The sequence below is a fragment of the Dryobates pubescens genome, chromosome 6 (assembly GCF_014839835.1).
Source record: "Dryobates pubescens isolate bDryPub1 chromosome 6, bDryPub1.pri, whole genome shotgun sequence".
Taxonomy (NCBI): Eukaryota; Metazoa; Chordata; class Aves; order Piciformes; family Picidae; genus Dryobates; species Dryobates pubescens.
Window position 1 is genome coordinate 36,678,100 of NC_071617.1, and position 12,401 is coordinate 36,690,500.

Sequence of the window (12,401 nt, forward strand, 5' to 3'; positions counted from 1 at the left end):
GGCCTTTATTCTTTTCCTGCCCTGTTAACCGTCCTCGTCTCTTCTTCTACCTCTTTGGGGGAGAAGGGAGGTAGGGGGGTGAAGGGGGCACAGGGGGAAGCCCCCTCTGTGGGGGGTCTGGTTTCTGGTTGAGTTTATTGGCTGTATATTCCTGTATATACTGTAAAATACCTGTATTTGTTGTGTTACATAGAATCTGTTTCCTTCATTTCTCCGACTGGGTTTAGCCGTGGTCTCTTTCTCAGTGGGGGAGGGAAAGCAGAGCCTTTCCTTTCAAACCACTACACATGGGCTCAGAGCTGGGTAGCAGTAAGGAAAGGATTGTTGTCTTTGTAGCTGGCTTCCATAGTGGTGCAGTTAAAATATGAAAACTATACATCAAGATACAGATTTACAAAGGGAGACAGAAGAGGATCTTCCTGCATTACTTTACATGATCAAACAGTAGTGGTGCTCCTCCTCTATGAGGTCAGGATTGATCCAATCTCTCCAAGTCCCTCTGTAGAGCCTCCCTACCCTCGTGCACATCAACACTCCCACCTAACTTGGTGTCATCTACAAACTTACTGATTACACACTATATGTCTTCATTGAGGTCATTAATGAAGATGATAAACAGAAGTGGCCCCAACACTGAGCCCTGAGGAACACCACTTGTGACTGGCCACCAGCTGAATTTAATTCCATTGGCCACCAGTCCATGGGCCCTTTCACCCAGCCACTGCTTTATCCAGCAGAGTGTGTGCTCATCCAAGCCATTAGCAGCCAGTTGTCCACGAGAATTCTGTGGGGAGCAGTGTCAAAGGCTTTTCAAAAGTCTAGGTAGACAATATCCACAGCCTTTCCCTCATCCAACAGTCACTCATCTTGTCATAGGAGATCAGGTCAGTCAGGCAGGACCTGCTCTTCATAAACCCATGCTGACTGGGCCTGAGCCCCTGGTTGTCCTCTATATGGCATGTAATGGCACTTCCCTGGTATTGAGGTCAGCCTGACAGGCTATAGTTTCCTGGATCCTGCTTTCTTCTTTTCTTGTAGATGGGTGCTACATTTGCTATTCTTCAGGCCATTGGGACCTCCCCAGTTAGCCAGGACTTCAGGTAAATAATGGGAAGTTGGCAAGCACATCTGGGTGTAGCTCACCTGGCCCCATAGACTTGTGTGCATCTAAGCGGTGTTCACTGACCACTTCCTCATTTACTGTGATGACCTCATTCTGATTCCCCTCCTTGACTCCAAGTTCATTAGGTTGGGTGTCCAAGGAACTGCTGGATCCAGTGCTAAAGCCTGAGGCAAAGTAGGCATTGAGCACCTCAGCCTTCTCTTCATCCTTAGTCACTGTGTTTCTCTCTGCATCCAAGAAAGGATGGAGATTTTCCCCAGTCCTCTTTTTGTTGTTAATGAATTTATAGAAACATTTTTTATTATCCTTAATGGCTGTAGCTAGGTTGAGCTCTAGCTGTGCTTTGGCTTTCCTACTTTTCTCCCTGCATAGCTTCACTACATCTTCATAGTCCTGATGAGAGACCTGTCCCTCTTCCAAAGGCCATAGACTCTCCTTTTGTTCTTGAGGTCCAGCCAAAGGTCCCTATTCAGCCAGGCCGGACGCCTTCCCCACTGACTGGTTTTTCAGCGCACAGGGACAGCCTCCACCTGTGCCTGTTCGACTTCCCTCTTGAAGTATGCCCAGCCTTCCTGGACTCCTATATCCTTCAGGGTGGCCTCCCAAGGGACTTTGTCAATCAGTCTCCTGAACAGGCCAAGGTTTACCCCCTGGAAGTTCAAGGTGGCGGTTTTACTAACCCCTCTCCTTGTTTCTCCAAGGATAGTGAACTGCATCATCCTGTGATCGCTGAGCCCTAGATGATCTCCAACCTTTACTTCCCCCCACATGTTCTTCCCTCTTCACAAGAAGCAGGTCCAGGAGGGCACCTTCCCTGGTTGGCTCCCTCACCACTTGTCAGGAAGTTGTCCTCCACACATTTCAGGAACCTCCAGGACTGTTCTCTCCCTGCTGTATTGTGTTCCCAGCAGACATCCAAGAAGTTGAAGTCTCCCATGAGAACAAGGGAAGCAACTGTGGGACCTCTCTCAACTGCTTATAAAAAATTTCACCTACCTCTTCATCCTGGTTGGGTGGTCTATAATAGATTCCTACCACAATATCACTCTCACTATACCTATGATGGATCTCTAGAAAAGCAAAAATTCTTTCCCTCTTCTGTCTTTCCCATGTGAGTTTTTTGTTCAGGACCATAGGTGAAGGATTAGTTACTATCTGGTTACAGTGGAGAAGATGAAAAACTAAACATAGCTGGAATTGGTGTTTACTTGAGCTTGAAAACTCCAAGGTTAATATAAAAAAAAAGCTTCTTGCAACAGAGCTCAGAGTGCACTCTCATTGCTTGTCTTGTGCATTTATGCAGTGGTTTGTGTTGTGACTGATCTCTTGAAGCTTTCAAACCACTTAAATGCCTTCATTTGTTTATTATAGGAACAAGAGTTTATAGTAACGCTGTTTATACTAAAGATGGGTGAACCATGATGGCAATAAGAGAAACCTCATGAACCTTTGCCCTGAACTCAAACCAAACGCTTTTGTGACTTCTAAAGTTCTGTTTCAGTTTTCAATGTCACTGTACTTTGTTCTGTCAGTACTGGAAATGAGTGCCAAAATATAAATGGTATTTCTAATATCAACCTCAAATTTCACAAGCAAATCTGCTCTCATGCGACAGAGTATGGAGTTTCTTAGACCTCACAAGTTTTAGTAGTGAGTATAATCTCTCCAACTCCTGCTGCTTAGTGAGGCTTGCCCATCACTGTTTCATATGGAATAAGATATTGTATGTCTATAGGACAGAGTATTGTTTATTGAACTAATAAGCATTCCTTGGGAATGTGTGCAGATGATGGCTTGCAGATTAAGTAGTGAAAGAAAATGCTATGTAGCTGCATATCCTTGCTCTTCATGCAAGGATGTAATGACTGACCAGCTTTGGCCTCTTTCCTGCTAAATGTTTGCAAGCCTGTCAGCTGATTATTCTGTGAAGTTACAGTGGAGCTGCCCGGTGCAGAATAACTAAGTAAACTCTTTAAGGCTTTATCAGTTTTGTTTTGAGAACACAGTGTGAGTGATGTTTCTGGAACCTTAATTTCTTCAAATTTATTTGCTGTCTTGCAGGCTTTTCTGTTTCATGTTCCAAACTTGGATCCAGTGTTGAGCTACCTGTCTAGTAGAGTCTGATAGGTTAGTAGGGCCACTCTTGGTAGTATCAGTTTAGGTTGTGCCTGTTTTCCTCTTTTCTGCTCCTGACAAGGAACAGTCTTCCTTTTCCCCTTCTTCTCTCCCTCTCTGTTTATTGTTGTATCAGAGAATGATCTGATGTTTGTTTTAACACTGAGATGAAGCTGAATTCGCTGCTGTCCAGCACTGTTTAAAGTTGGTGTGCTACTTGAATATTTATATCATGCTGACATTTGCTTACTTTAGAGTGAAGGCTTTATTTCCTTGGAATATTTGTCATAGTATCAAGGAATTTCCATGTTGAACTGCTGCTGGATCTGAATGTTATATAAAATTACCTGGGTTCAAGCCCAGTTGCCTAAGGAAAGTTAACTTTCAAGAACAACTAGCTCTGTGGCACTAGCTAGCTGAAGGAATCTTTTTCCTGGACTGACATGGAGCAGCTTGGAAAAGAAGACTCTGTTCACTTCATCTACGTAGATAGCTTTGTCTAGCTCATTATGGCAAAGGTAGAGAGCCTTTTCACTGCATAACTGGCACTGTGGAAGGGGTGCCTAGATCTGATGTGATCTGTTGACCTAGTTATGGTCTGGGTTGGAAAATAAGATTTGACATCTCTTGCATCCTCTTTTTTCCCCCCTTTATTTCCACCAGTCCCTTTCCCGAAGGTTTCGGGGGGGAGGGTTGGTATAGAATCCAGTTGCTGCCTTCCTGACACACTTTGATGCTCTGACCCCCTTTGTATATAAAATAGAAATGACCAGCTTGAGGCATGATCACATCTCAGCCTCCTGTTGTTTCCCATCAGCTTATATGACTCTTGGGCTTCTGGGGCTAGAACTCTCAGCTCTTGTGCTGCTGTGCATAAAGAGGCACCATGATTTATGAATCAATTAATCACAGCATGCTGTGGAGCTGTTCACGGTAGTTAAACAGTGAAAATAAAATGCCTGAGTATATAATAAAGACAGATCATAATGAATATGACCCTTTACCAACAAATTCTCTTCTTCCCTATGTTGTACCCCCTTACCCATTCTTTCCCTTAACAGCCAAACTATTAAGACATAAAATCTGTCTATCTTGGGTGTCATGGGGTTTGTCAAATAAGGGTGGTGTCTATTTGTATCATTTCTGCCCCCACACTCTTCCAATCCTATTTCAGTTTGCCACTGAAGTTGATAAAGCCACAAAGGAGAGGGATGAATCTTTTTGAGTAGTCATAAGAAAATCCACCAATAGGTCTCCAAAACATAAGGAGAGGAACATGGAGTCTGCTCTGCCTGATCTGCAAAACCACAGCAATGCAGTGTGAAATTTCCAAGGAATATTTCCAGCATGTAACTGTTGTTTGCACTGTATAACACACCCATCATTGCTGTCAGTTTCTAAAACTGCATAATACTGTATGAAATGGCAAGTCTGGTAATAAGCTTCTGTTAAGATGGCTGTTTGGGTCTACAGCTTACTGAACCACTTTGCAATTTAAGCCAGCATTTAATGTCTGTAGTCAGATCAGCGTGGCATTGCTCTGTGGAGATCACCACTGACATTCAAAGATCTCCACATGAAATTAAGACATAAGGCAAGAGGTTTTAAACCTGATCACATGGGTTTGTGCTCAGACTATGCTTTTCAAGAGGGAAATTAGTCTTTACAAATTCCTGACCCTATACACATTCTATTCTTGAAATAAAATCATTGTTTTGTTTTATGATGTTAGCAGCTACCCAAAGCAGTGGTAGATCATTTCATGAACAGAAAAGGTTTTTCTCTTTTGTTTCATTGGTTTTGTTTTCTGGCTGAAAAGTTTATTCTTGGTAAGTGAAATGCTGAAAAGGTCTTAAACTTTTGTCAGATATCTGTTTTGAGTTCTGAAAATGATTTTGGGAGAGTGATGGTACTTCTGTGGTTTAAATTTTTTTTTTCCTTCCCTTTTATTATTTTTTTCCCTTTTCTTTAGAGGCAGGCTTTGAAATGTTACTTTAAAAAAGTTATGTTTTATTGCAGAAGATTTCCTGAATTTTCTGAGTACCAAAAGCTGGAATTGATGAGTAGATGAATTTGTGAACCTTGCTACAAGCCACTGGTTTTAGTGGAGTTCCTGTTGATCTCACCTGTGTAACCAAGAATAGATTTCATTCAAGCCAGAAATTAGGTGCAGTGGTGTGAAGCAAGTTAATTTGTTCTCTCCATCATGCATTGAAGCTTGAGGTGAAATGATAATATTTGTCACTTATCAGGAAAAGGATTTTTTTTTTCTTTCCAACACAATCTGTGTGTTTCTTCCTCCCCCACCCAAGTCTGGTGCTGGCATATGTTGACTGTATCTAGTGGCCTTTGTTTGCATTTAAACTTATCTCCTAAATTGGCTTTTCATTCCTGCTGATTGTGTGCATTATGTGTTGCTGTGATCACCATGGTTAAATATTTCTCTCCTTTCCCCCTCTCTCTTCTTCATTTTTTTAAAATTTTTTTTTCTTTTTTCTTTTTTAGGATCCAGGTTTCTCTTTGATTCATGACAAGCTCCAAGTTCCCAATACCATTCGTAAAGCATGGAATGAGAAGGACAACAGATGTGACGTTTGTGCTGCACACCTGAACCAGCTGAAGCAAGAGGCCATTCAGATGGTGCTGACCTTAGAGCAAGCTGCCAACTCAGAACGTTATGATTTCTCCCCAGGCTCTCCTCCACCTCTCTCCAACATCCCCACGTTAGTGAGTCCTCGGCACATGGGCAGCCTGCAGCCCAGGGACTGGGCATACGTGCCTGCTCCGTACGCTACATCTAATTATACGGGCTTTGTTGCAAACAAACACGGTGGAAAACCCAACAGTCTAGGAATTGTCAATGGTGTGGAGAAGAAAAATGGCTCTCCTGGACACCAAGCCAAGGTCAGCTTTCAAATGGCCACCAGCCCCAGCAATGGTAATGTTCTCAACTCTGTGGCTATTCAGGCTCATCAGTACCTTGATGGCACTTGGTCTTTGTCTAGAACGAATGGTGTCACTTTATATCCCTACCAAGTAAGTAAAATCACAAATTGTGTTTTCTTCCCATTGAAGCTTTTATGGCCATGCTAATGGTGCTTGCTCCTGTTAGGTAGAAGTAGAGCCATTCATACAGTGAATGCTATGAATTTGTTTCCCTGATAGGGGATTGAGCTGGAGGAGACACAGATCACAAGTATTAATTAGAACATCTTTTATTAATTCAGCTGTTGCTAATAATAGAACCCAGCTCTTGTTTTTAATAGTAGATAACTATTCATACCATGCATGCAATTATTTCCTCACACACTCCTCACTCTTGCTCATATGTGGTTGGAGCAACAGCTGGGAGTCCACCATACTTGTTTACTCAAGTGGAAATGAGCACTAGTGCACCAATGACTTCTGGGTGGGAATTCTGGAAATACCCAGAAGGTTCATTGTGTGTATTTATGATCTTATCGTCTGTGCACATGTAGCAGGCACTGCATTCATGGGTGCGTTCCAAGTTGCATTCTTCCTGATGCTGGTATGTGCCGGTGGCCTTCTGCAGCTGCAACTAATTCTTGGTGGTTTGATTTTTTTGGGGTCTCATGGATTCAACAGGTCCACTAATCTCTGCAGATTAGCAGTTCTGGGAAGATTTTGATGTACTTCTCAGTATGTTCTTTTGTTCCTCTTTGGCCTGCTGTTTCCTGGTATGCTGCAACCATAAGTATCTGTAGAATCCATTCACACCAGCTGGCAAAGAAGCAACTTTTTGGTGCACTTAGCTGAAAATGGTGATATTTTCAGAGTGCTCAAGCACTTGTAGATTGTGATGTAAACCTGTTCTTTGAGTTCTCTATTGGTTTCCTTAAGGAACATAAGTGTCTTTGAATGTTGGTCTTTCTGCTATGTTACGAACAGATTACAGCATAGATCTCTAAATTACTATGTAACGTTTATCAGTATGAGTAACTGATATTACACCCAGCAAAAAGCTATGTTATTCATAAGCAAGGCCTTTGACACCGTCCCCCACAGTAAACTGCTGGCTAAGCTGTCAGCTCGTGGTTTGGATCGCAACACTCTGTGCTGGGTTAGGAACTGGCTGGAGGGCCGAGCCCAGAGAGTGGTGGTGAATGGTGCCACATCCGGCTGGCGGCCAGTCAGCAGTGGCGTCCCCCAGGGATCAGTGCTGGGCCCTATCCTCTTTAACATCTTCATTGATGATCTGGATGAGGGGGTTGAGTCAGTCATCAGCAAGTTTGCAGATGACACCAAGTTGGGAACAGATGTTAGTCAGTTAGAAGGTAGAAAGGCTCTGCAGAGGGACCTTGACCAACTGGACAGATGGACAGAGTCCAATGGGATGGCATTTAATAAGTCCAAGTGCCGGGTGCTGCACTTTGGCCACGGCAACCCCATGCAGAGCTACAGGCTGGGGTCAGAGTGGCTGGAGAGCTGCCAAACAGAGAGGGACCTGGGGGTGCTGATTGACACCCGCCTAAACATGAGCCAGCAGTGTGCCCAGGTGGCCAAGAAGGCCAATGTCATGCTGGCCTGTATTAGGAATAGTGTGGCCAGCAGGAGCAGGGAGGTCATTGTGCCCCTGTACTCTGCATTGGTTAGGCCACACCTTGAGTACTGTGTCCAGTTCTGGGCCCCTCAGTTTAGGAAGGACATCGAGACACTTGAACGTGTCCAGAGAAGGGCAACAAGGCTGGTGAGAGGCCTTGAGCACAAGCCCTGTGAGGAGAGGCTGAGGGAGCTGGGATTGTTTAGCCTGGAGAAGAGAAGGATCAGAGGCGACCTCATTGCCCTCTACAACTACCTGAAAGGTGGTTGTAGACAGGAGGGGGTTGGTCTCTTCTCCCAGGCAACCAGCACCAGAACAAGGGGACACAGTCTCAAGTTGTGCCAGGGGAGGTTTAGACTCAAGGTGAGGAAAAAGTTCTTCACTGAGCGAGTCGTTCGTCATTGGAATGGGCTGCCCAGGGAGGTGGTGGAGTCGCCGTCCCTGGAGGTGTTCAAGGGGAGATTGGACGTGGCACTTGGTGCCATGATCTAGTTGTGAGGTCTGTTGGAACAGGTTGGACTTGATGATCCTTGGGATCTCTTCCAACCTTAGTTACTGTGATACTGTGATACTGTGAAGATACTGTCATGCACCAAAGAAGACTTAGTAAAACCAGAAGTGACCTACAGTTGTTTTATCTGTAAAATGTGTAACTTTATAGCTTTGTGGATTTATGCTCTAGCGAACCTGAATCGCATTTGGGCAGGTAGTATGTGATCTCAGCTTCATCTAAGGAGAGGGAAAAAAAAAAAGACAGACCTGAATAAAGAATGTACATTGAGGAAATAGAATAATTATTGGCATTAGGAAAATCAGTTCAGTTTTATTGCATTCGCGATCTTTTCAGTTCATCTTCAATGAAAATGTTTTTTTGTTTACCTTTTAATATAATTTTCCTAGATGATTCATTTTGTCTCAGAAATAATCACTAAGGAGAATGTAAAATTAAAAGCTTTCCATGCTGATCCTTTAGATTGACTCCAGTTAGATTAAGGATTGATTCCTACCATTTCCCTCTCAGTTCAATAACTTTGAAATAGAGAAGACACTCCATCCTCAAAAAACATCCTCAACAAACAGAAATCAAACAAAAAAAAAATCACCCCCCCCCAAAAAAACCCCTAAAACAACAAAACCCCACACAAACAACACAGAGCCCTCCAACAAATCCCATAAAGCCCCAAGCAAAACCTGATACTGGTCTGTGATGGTAGTTAGCTTTATATTCCATTTAATTTTACACTTTGAAATGTTGAAATTCTCACTTTAAATGTCACCTTTGATTGTCCAGTCAAGGAATAATAATGACAGCTGTTGTCTTTAAGCAAGCTGGAAGTATTTTAGTGTTTTGTCATGTGGTATCTGTATCAGACTAGGAATTAGAATAGAATAAACCAGGTTGGAAGAGACCTTCAAGATCGTCACGTCCAACCTATCATCCAACCCACCTAATCAACTAAACCATGCAACCAAGCACCCTATCAAGTCTTCTCCTGAACACCTCCAATGATGGCGACTCCACCACCTCCCTGGGCAGCCCATTCCAATGGGCAGTCGCTCTCTCTGTGTAGAACGTCCTCCTAACCTCCAGCCTAAACCTCCCCTGGCACAGCTTGAGACTGTGTCCTTTTGTTTTGGTGTCAAGTAAGAAGGAAAACTCTGACAAGCAATTTATTTCTAGTTTGAAGTAGTAGGATGATGCAAGCTTTGCTTTTTCTGCCTTTGTGTACTGGGACCAATCTTACTTGTTACACATTTTCAGAATGTTTTAGATCTCTCTCCCATACAAATATTTTTTGTTTGTTATGCACTTAGAAAACATTGCTGGGGAAGAGCATTAGGAAGATGAGTCTCTTATTCTCATCTTGATTGGAACTGTTCTTGATTTGAAGTTGCAATTAAAAAGAGGCACTAGCTGCTTACCTGTGAATATCTATTTATGAATTAAATTTTCCTTTAAGAACAATGATTATAAGAACTTCACTATGCATTAGCTTAGATATAGAAAATAGGCAAAGAGAAGGCATTTTATGGAGGGGTACAGGGCATAGAAAGCCTTGCACTTCACACAGAAAGGTATTGTATGCTTCTACCTCAATGCTGAGTTGATGTCCAGGGAGAAGTCACTCTCATGGCTCTAGACTTGGTGACATCTGTTGTAGTTCCCTCCGATTGTTAACTAGCTGTTGTCAGTCTAGATAACTTGACAGAAGTGGCTGAGTACTTTGAAAACTGATTGTGTTTTCTTCTTTGAAGTATCACCAAAAAGAATCTTTAGTTTGGAAGTGACATTCTGTAGCTCAGAATTGACTCATGACAAGTTCAGACACTAAGAGTTACTCCTACTGTCCTAAGCTCTAGGATGTTACTCCCTTTTTAGGATATCCCCTCCAGACTGCCTAAAACTTGAACCAACTTTTGTTTCAGTTCTGGCAGAAATAAAACCCCAAAACCAAACAACCCACAAAACCCACTACAAATAAAATCCACTATTAAAAAAGTGAGTGTTGTGATACTGTAGGGCTCAACTGCTGCAGGTAGTGTAGGGCAAGACTTAAATGACATGCCACTATGCAGCTGCCTTTGCAGAAAGAGTAATTGCTATCAGGAGTAGGTGAAACAAATCAGAATTTATATACTACCAGATTTAGTAATGTATTATGTTTAAATTCTGAAAAATAGAAGTAATAGTACTGTCTCTCACTAGATATGTCCGTCAGAGGCTAAAAAGCCTTGCTGATTCCATGGAGACATGATGGGAGCTCATCAATGGAGTCTCCTAAGAATAAGTCAAAGAAATAGCTGCTAAGAGTTTAGACAAAACTGTGCCTACCTGGAGATTAGGACATGATGTAGGATTCCTCATCAGTCCCTACTGGCCCTGGTTTATGTGATTCGATATTTAGCCACCAGTTGACTAGATGGAAACAAAGATCTGGTTCAAAACACCTTAGGCCTGGCTCACAAATGAACAGCTGATGCTGTTTTCTGTAAGGGGCTGCATCAAAACTTTGCTGCTAGGTTGTCTGCTTACAAAACAGGGAATTGATTTATTTTAAACAAAGTATAGCAAATTAAAACCCTGTTATGAATACTGGAATGCTGAAATGATTATCTGGTCAAGGTAAAATGGTCCCTTTTCTGTTGAGTAAATGTAGGACAGTACAAGCCTAAATTCAATAATTTGATCCAGAATCTGAAAATCATGCTTTCTCAGCCATCAACAAGTAGCATTTGTAAACCCCAGGGATCACACTGTTTCAACATTTGTAAAGGCTTCTGTTAATCTCCCTATCACTCAAGAGGATTTCAGTCCTTACCTGTTCAAAGAAAACTCATTTAAACTGGCAAGGTTTTACCTGAGAAGGGCTGCAATTGTTTGTGGAGCTGCTAATGTGAATTATAGGATATTGGTGTTAAATAAGTTTTTGCTGCTTTCCAGTTATTATAGAACACTTCTAATAAAAAAGAAATTTTGGGACCTGGGGTACTATTGTAGGTGATGAAAGTCCAAATAGCTTTATTAAATGATTGCTTTTCATAATTTTTATAGAGAATGTGATATGAAATCGAATGAATTACGTTTTTATTACTTCAAAGCTGCCAAAGTAGCTAAAATACCTCATTAAAAAATGTGATAGATTTGTGTTCTTAGAAATTCAGACTAATTGAGGGTTTGCTTTGGAAGAGGAGTTGAAAATAATTACTAGATTAAACTGGTTATGCTAAAACTTTACTAGAGTAAAAGTGTTCCATTATTCAAAAGCAGTTGTTCCTCTTCAGAATGAACACCATCATTTTAACCTAAATTAACTACATGGTTCTTGCATGTTGATGTGCCTCTGGACCAAAAACAGGACACTTCTTTGTAAGCTGCAGAACATAACATGGTGGGTATTTCCTCAGTCCTCTAGCTACATTCTTGGATCTGCATAAGAATCCTTTAATGCCTTTTAAGTAGATTTATTTTTAACTTATAATAATGATGATGATAATAATAATAGAAGAAAAATCAGTGTGTTTGGTAGATTTGAGTGACAGGAAGGGAATATCCTGAGAAATGAAAAAGGGCAACTTTTCCAGGGGCAATGTGGGCCATGAAAGGGAGTATGGGTAACAGAATATCTGGCTGTTGGTGTGAATAAGCACCTCCTGCTCCAGAGCTTGAAGTTATGAAGCTTGAATTTGATAAGAAAAAAGATAGTGCATGTAAGGATTTGAGTATGAGTATTGTGAACATAATATTCAAAGAAAAAATGTTCCTTTCTCCCCTGCACTTAAAAAGAGCCTTTGACTGAAAGGTTGGAAAATGAGATCTTAAACTACTGAGAGCCTCTTGGCCCCAGGCATAATGATCTCAAGCCTATTCAGAGACTTATCAAAGGCTTTGTTTGTGTACAATTGATGAAAGCCTACAGTATGTGTTTTCTGTTTCCTCTTTATGTATAATGTGTGTTTAGGGGAACACTGTTCTCTGAGAAAGCACCAGCTTGTTCTAGAGTTTTGCAGTAATTTGTTTGGAGTTTACTTAGGTCATGACTATCTCATAACACATCAGTTCTTCAAGGCACAAGCTTTTACAAAGAAACTGGTGATGATTAG

General features: G+C 41.8%; 1 protein-coding gene across 1 annotated transcript in view; it reads left to right on the forward strand.

The window, feature by feature from the left end:
• The window catches only part of KIF26B (kinesin family member 26B), a 315,318-nt gene that overhangs the window by 89,500 nt on the left and 213,417 nt on the right, over positions 1 to 12,401 (forward strand). Inside the window, exon 3 of the mRNA XM_054162331.1 lies at positions 5,744 to 6,274. Within this exon, the coding sequence (XP_054018306.1) occupies positions 5,744 to 6,274 (531 nt within the window). The remainder of the gene's footprint in view (positions 1 to 5,743; positions 6,275 to 12,401) is intronic.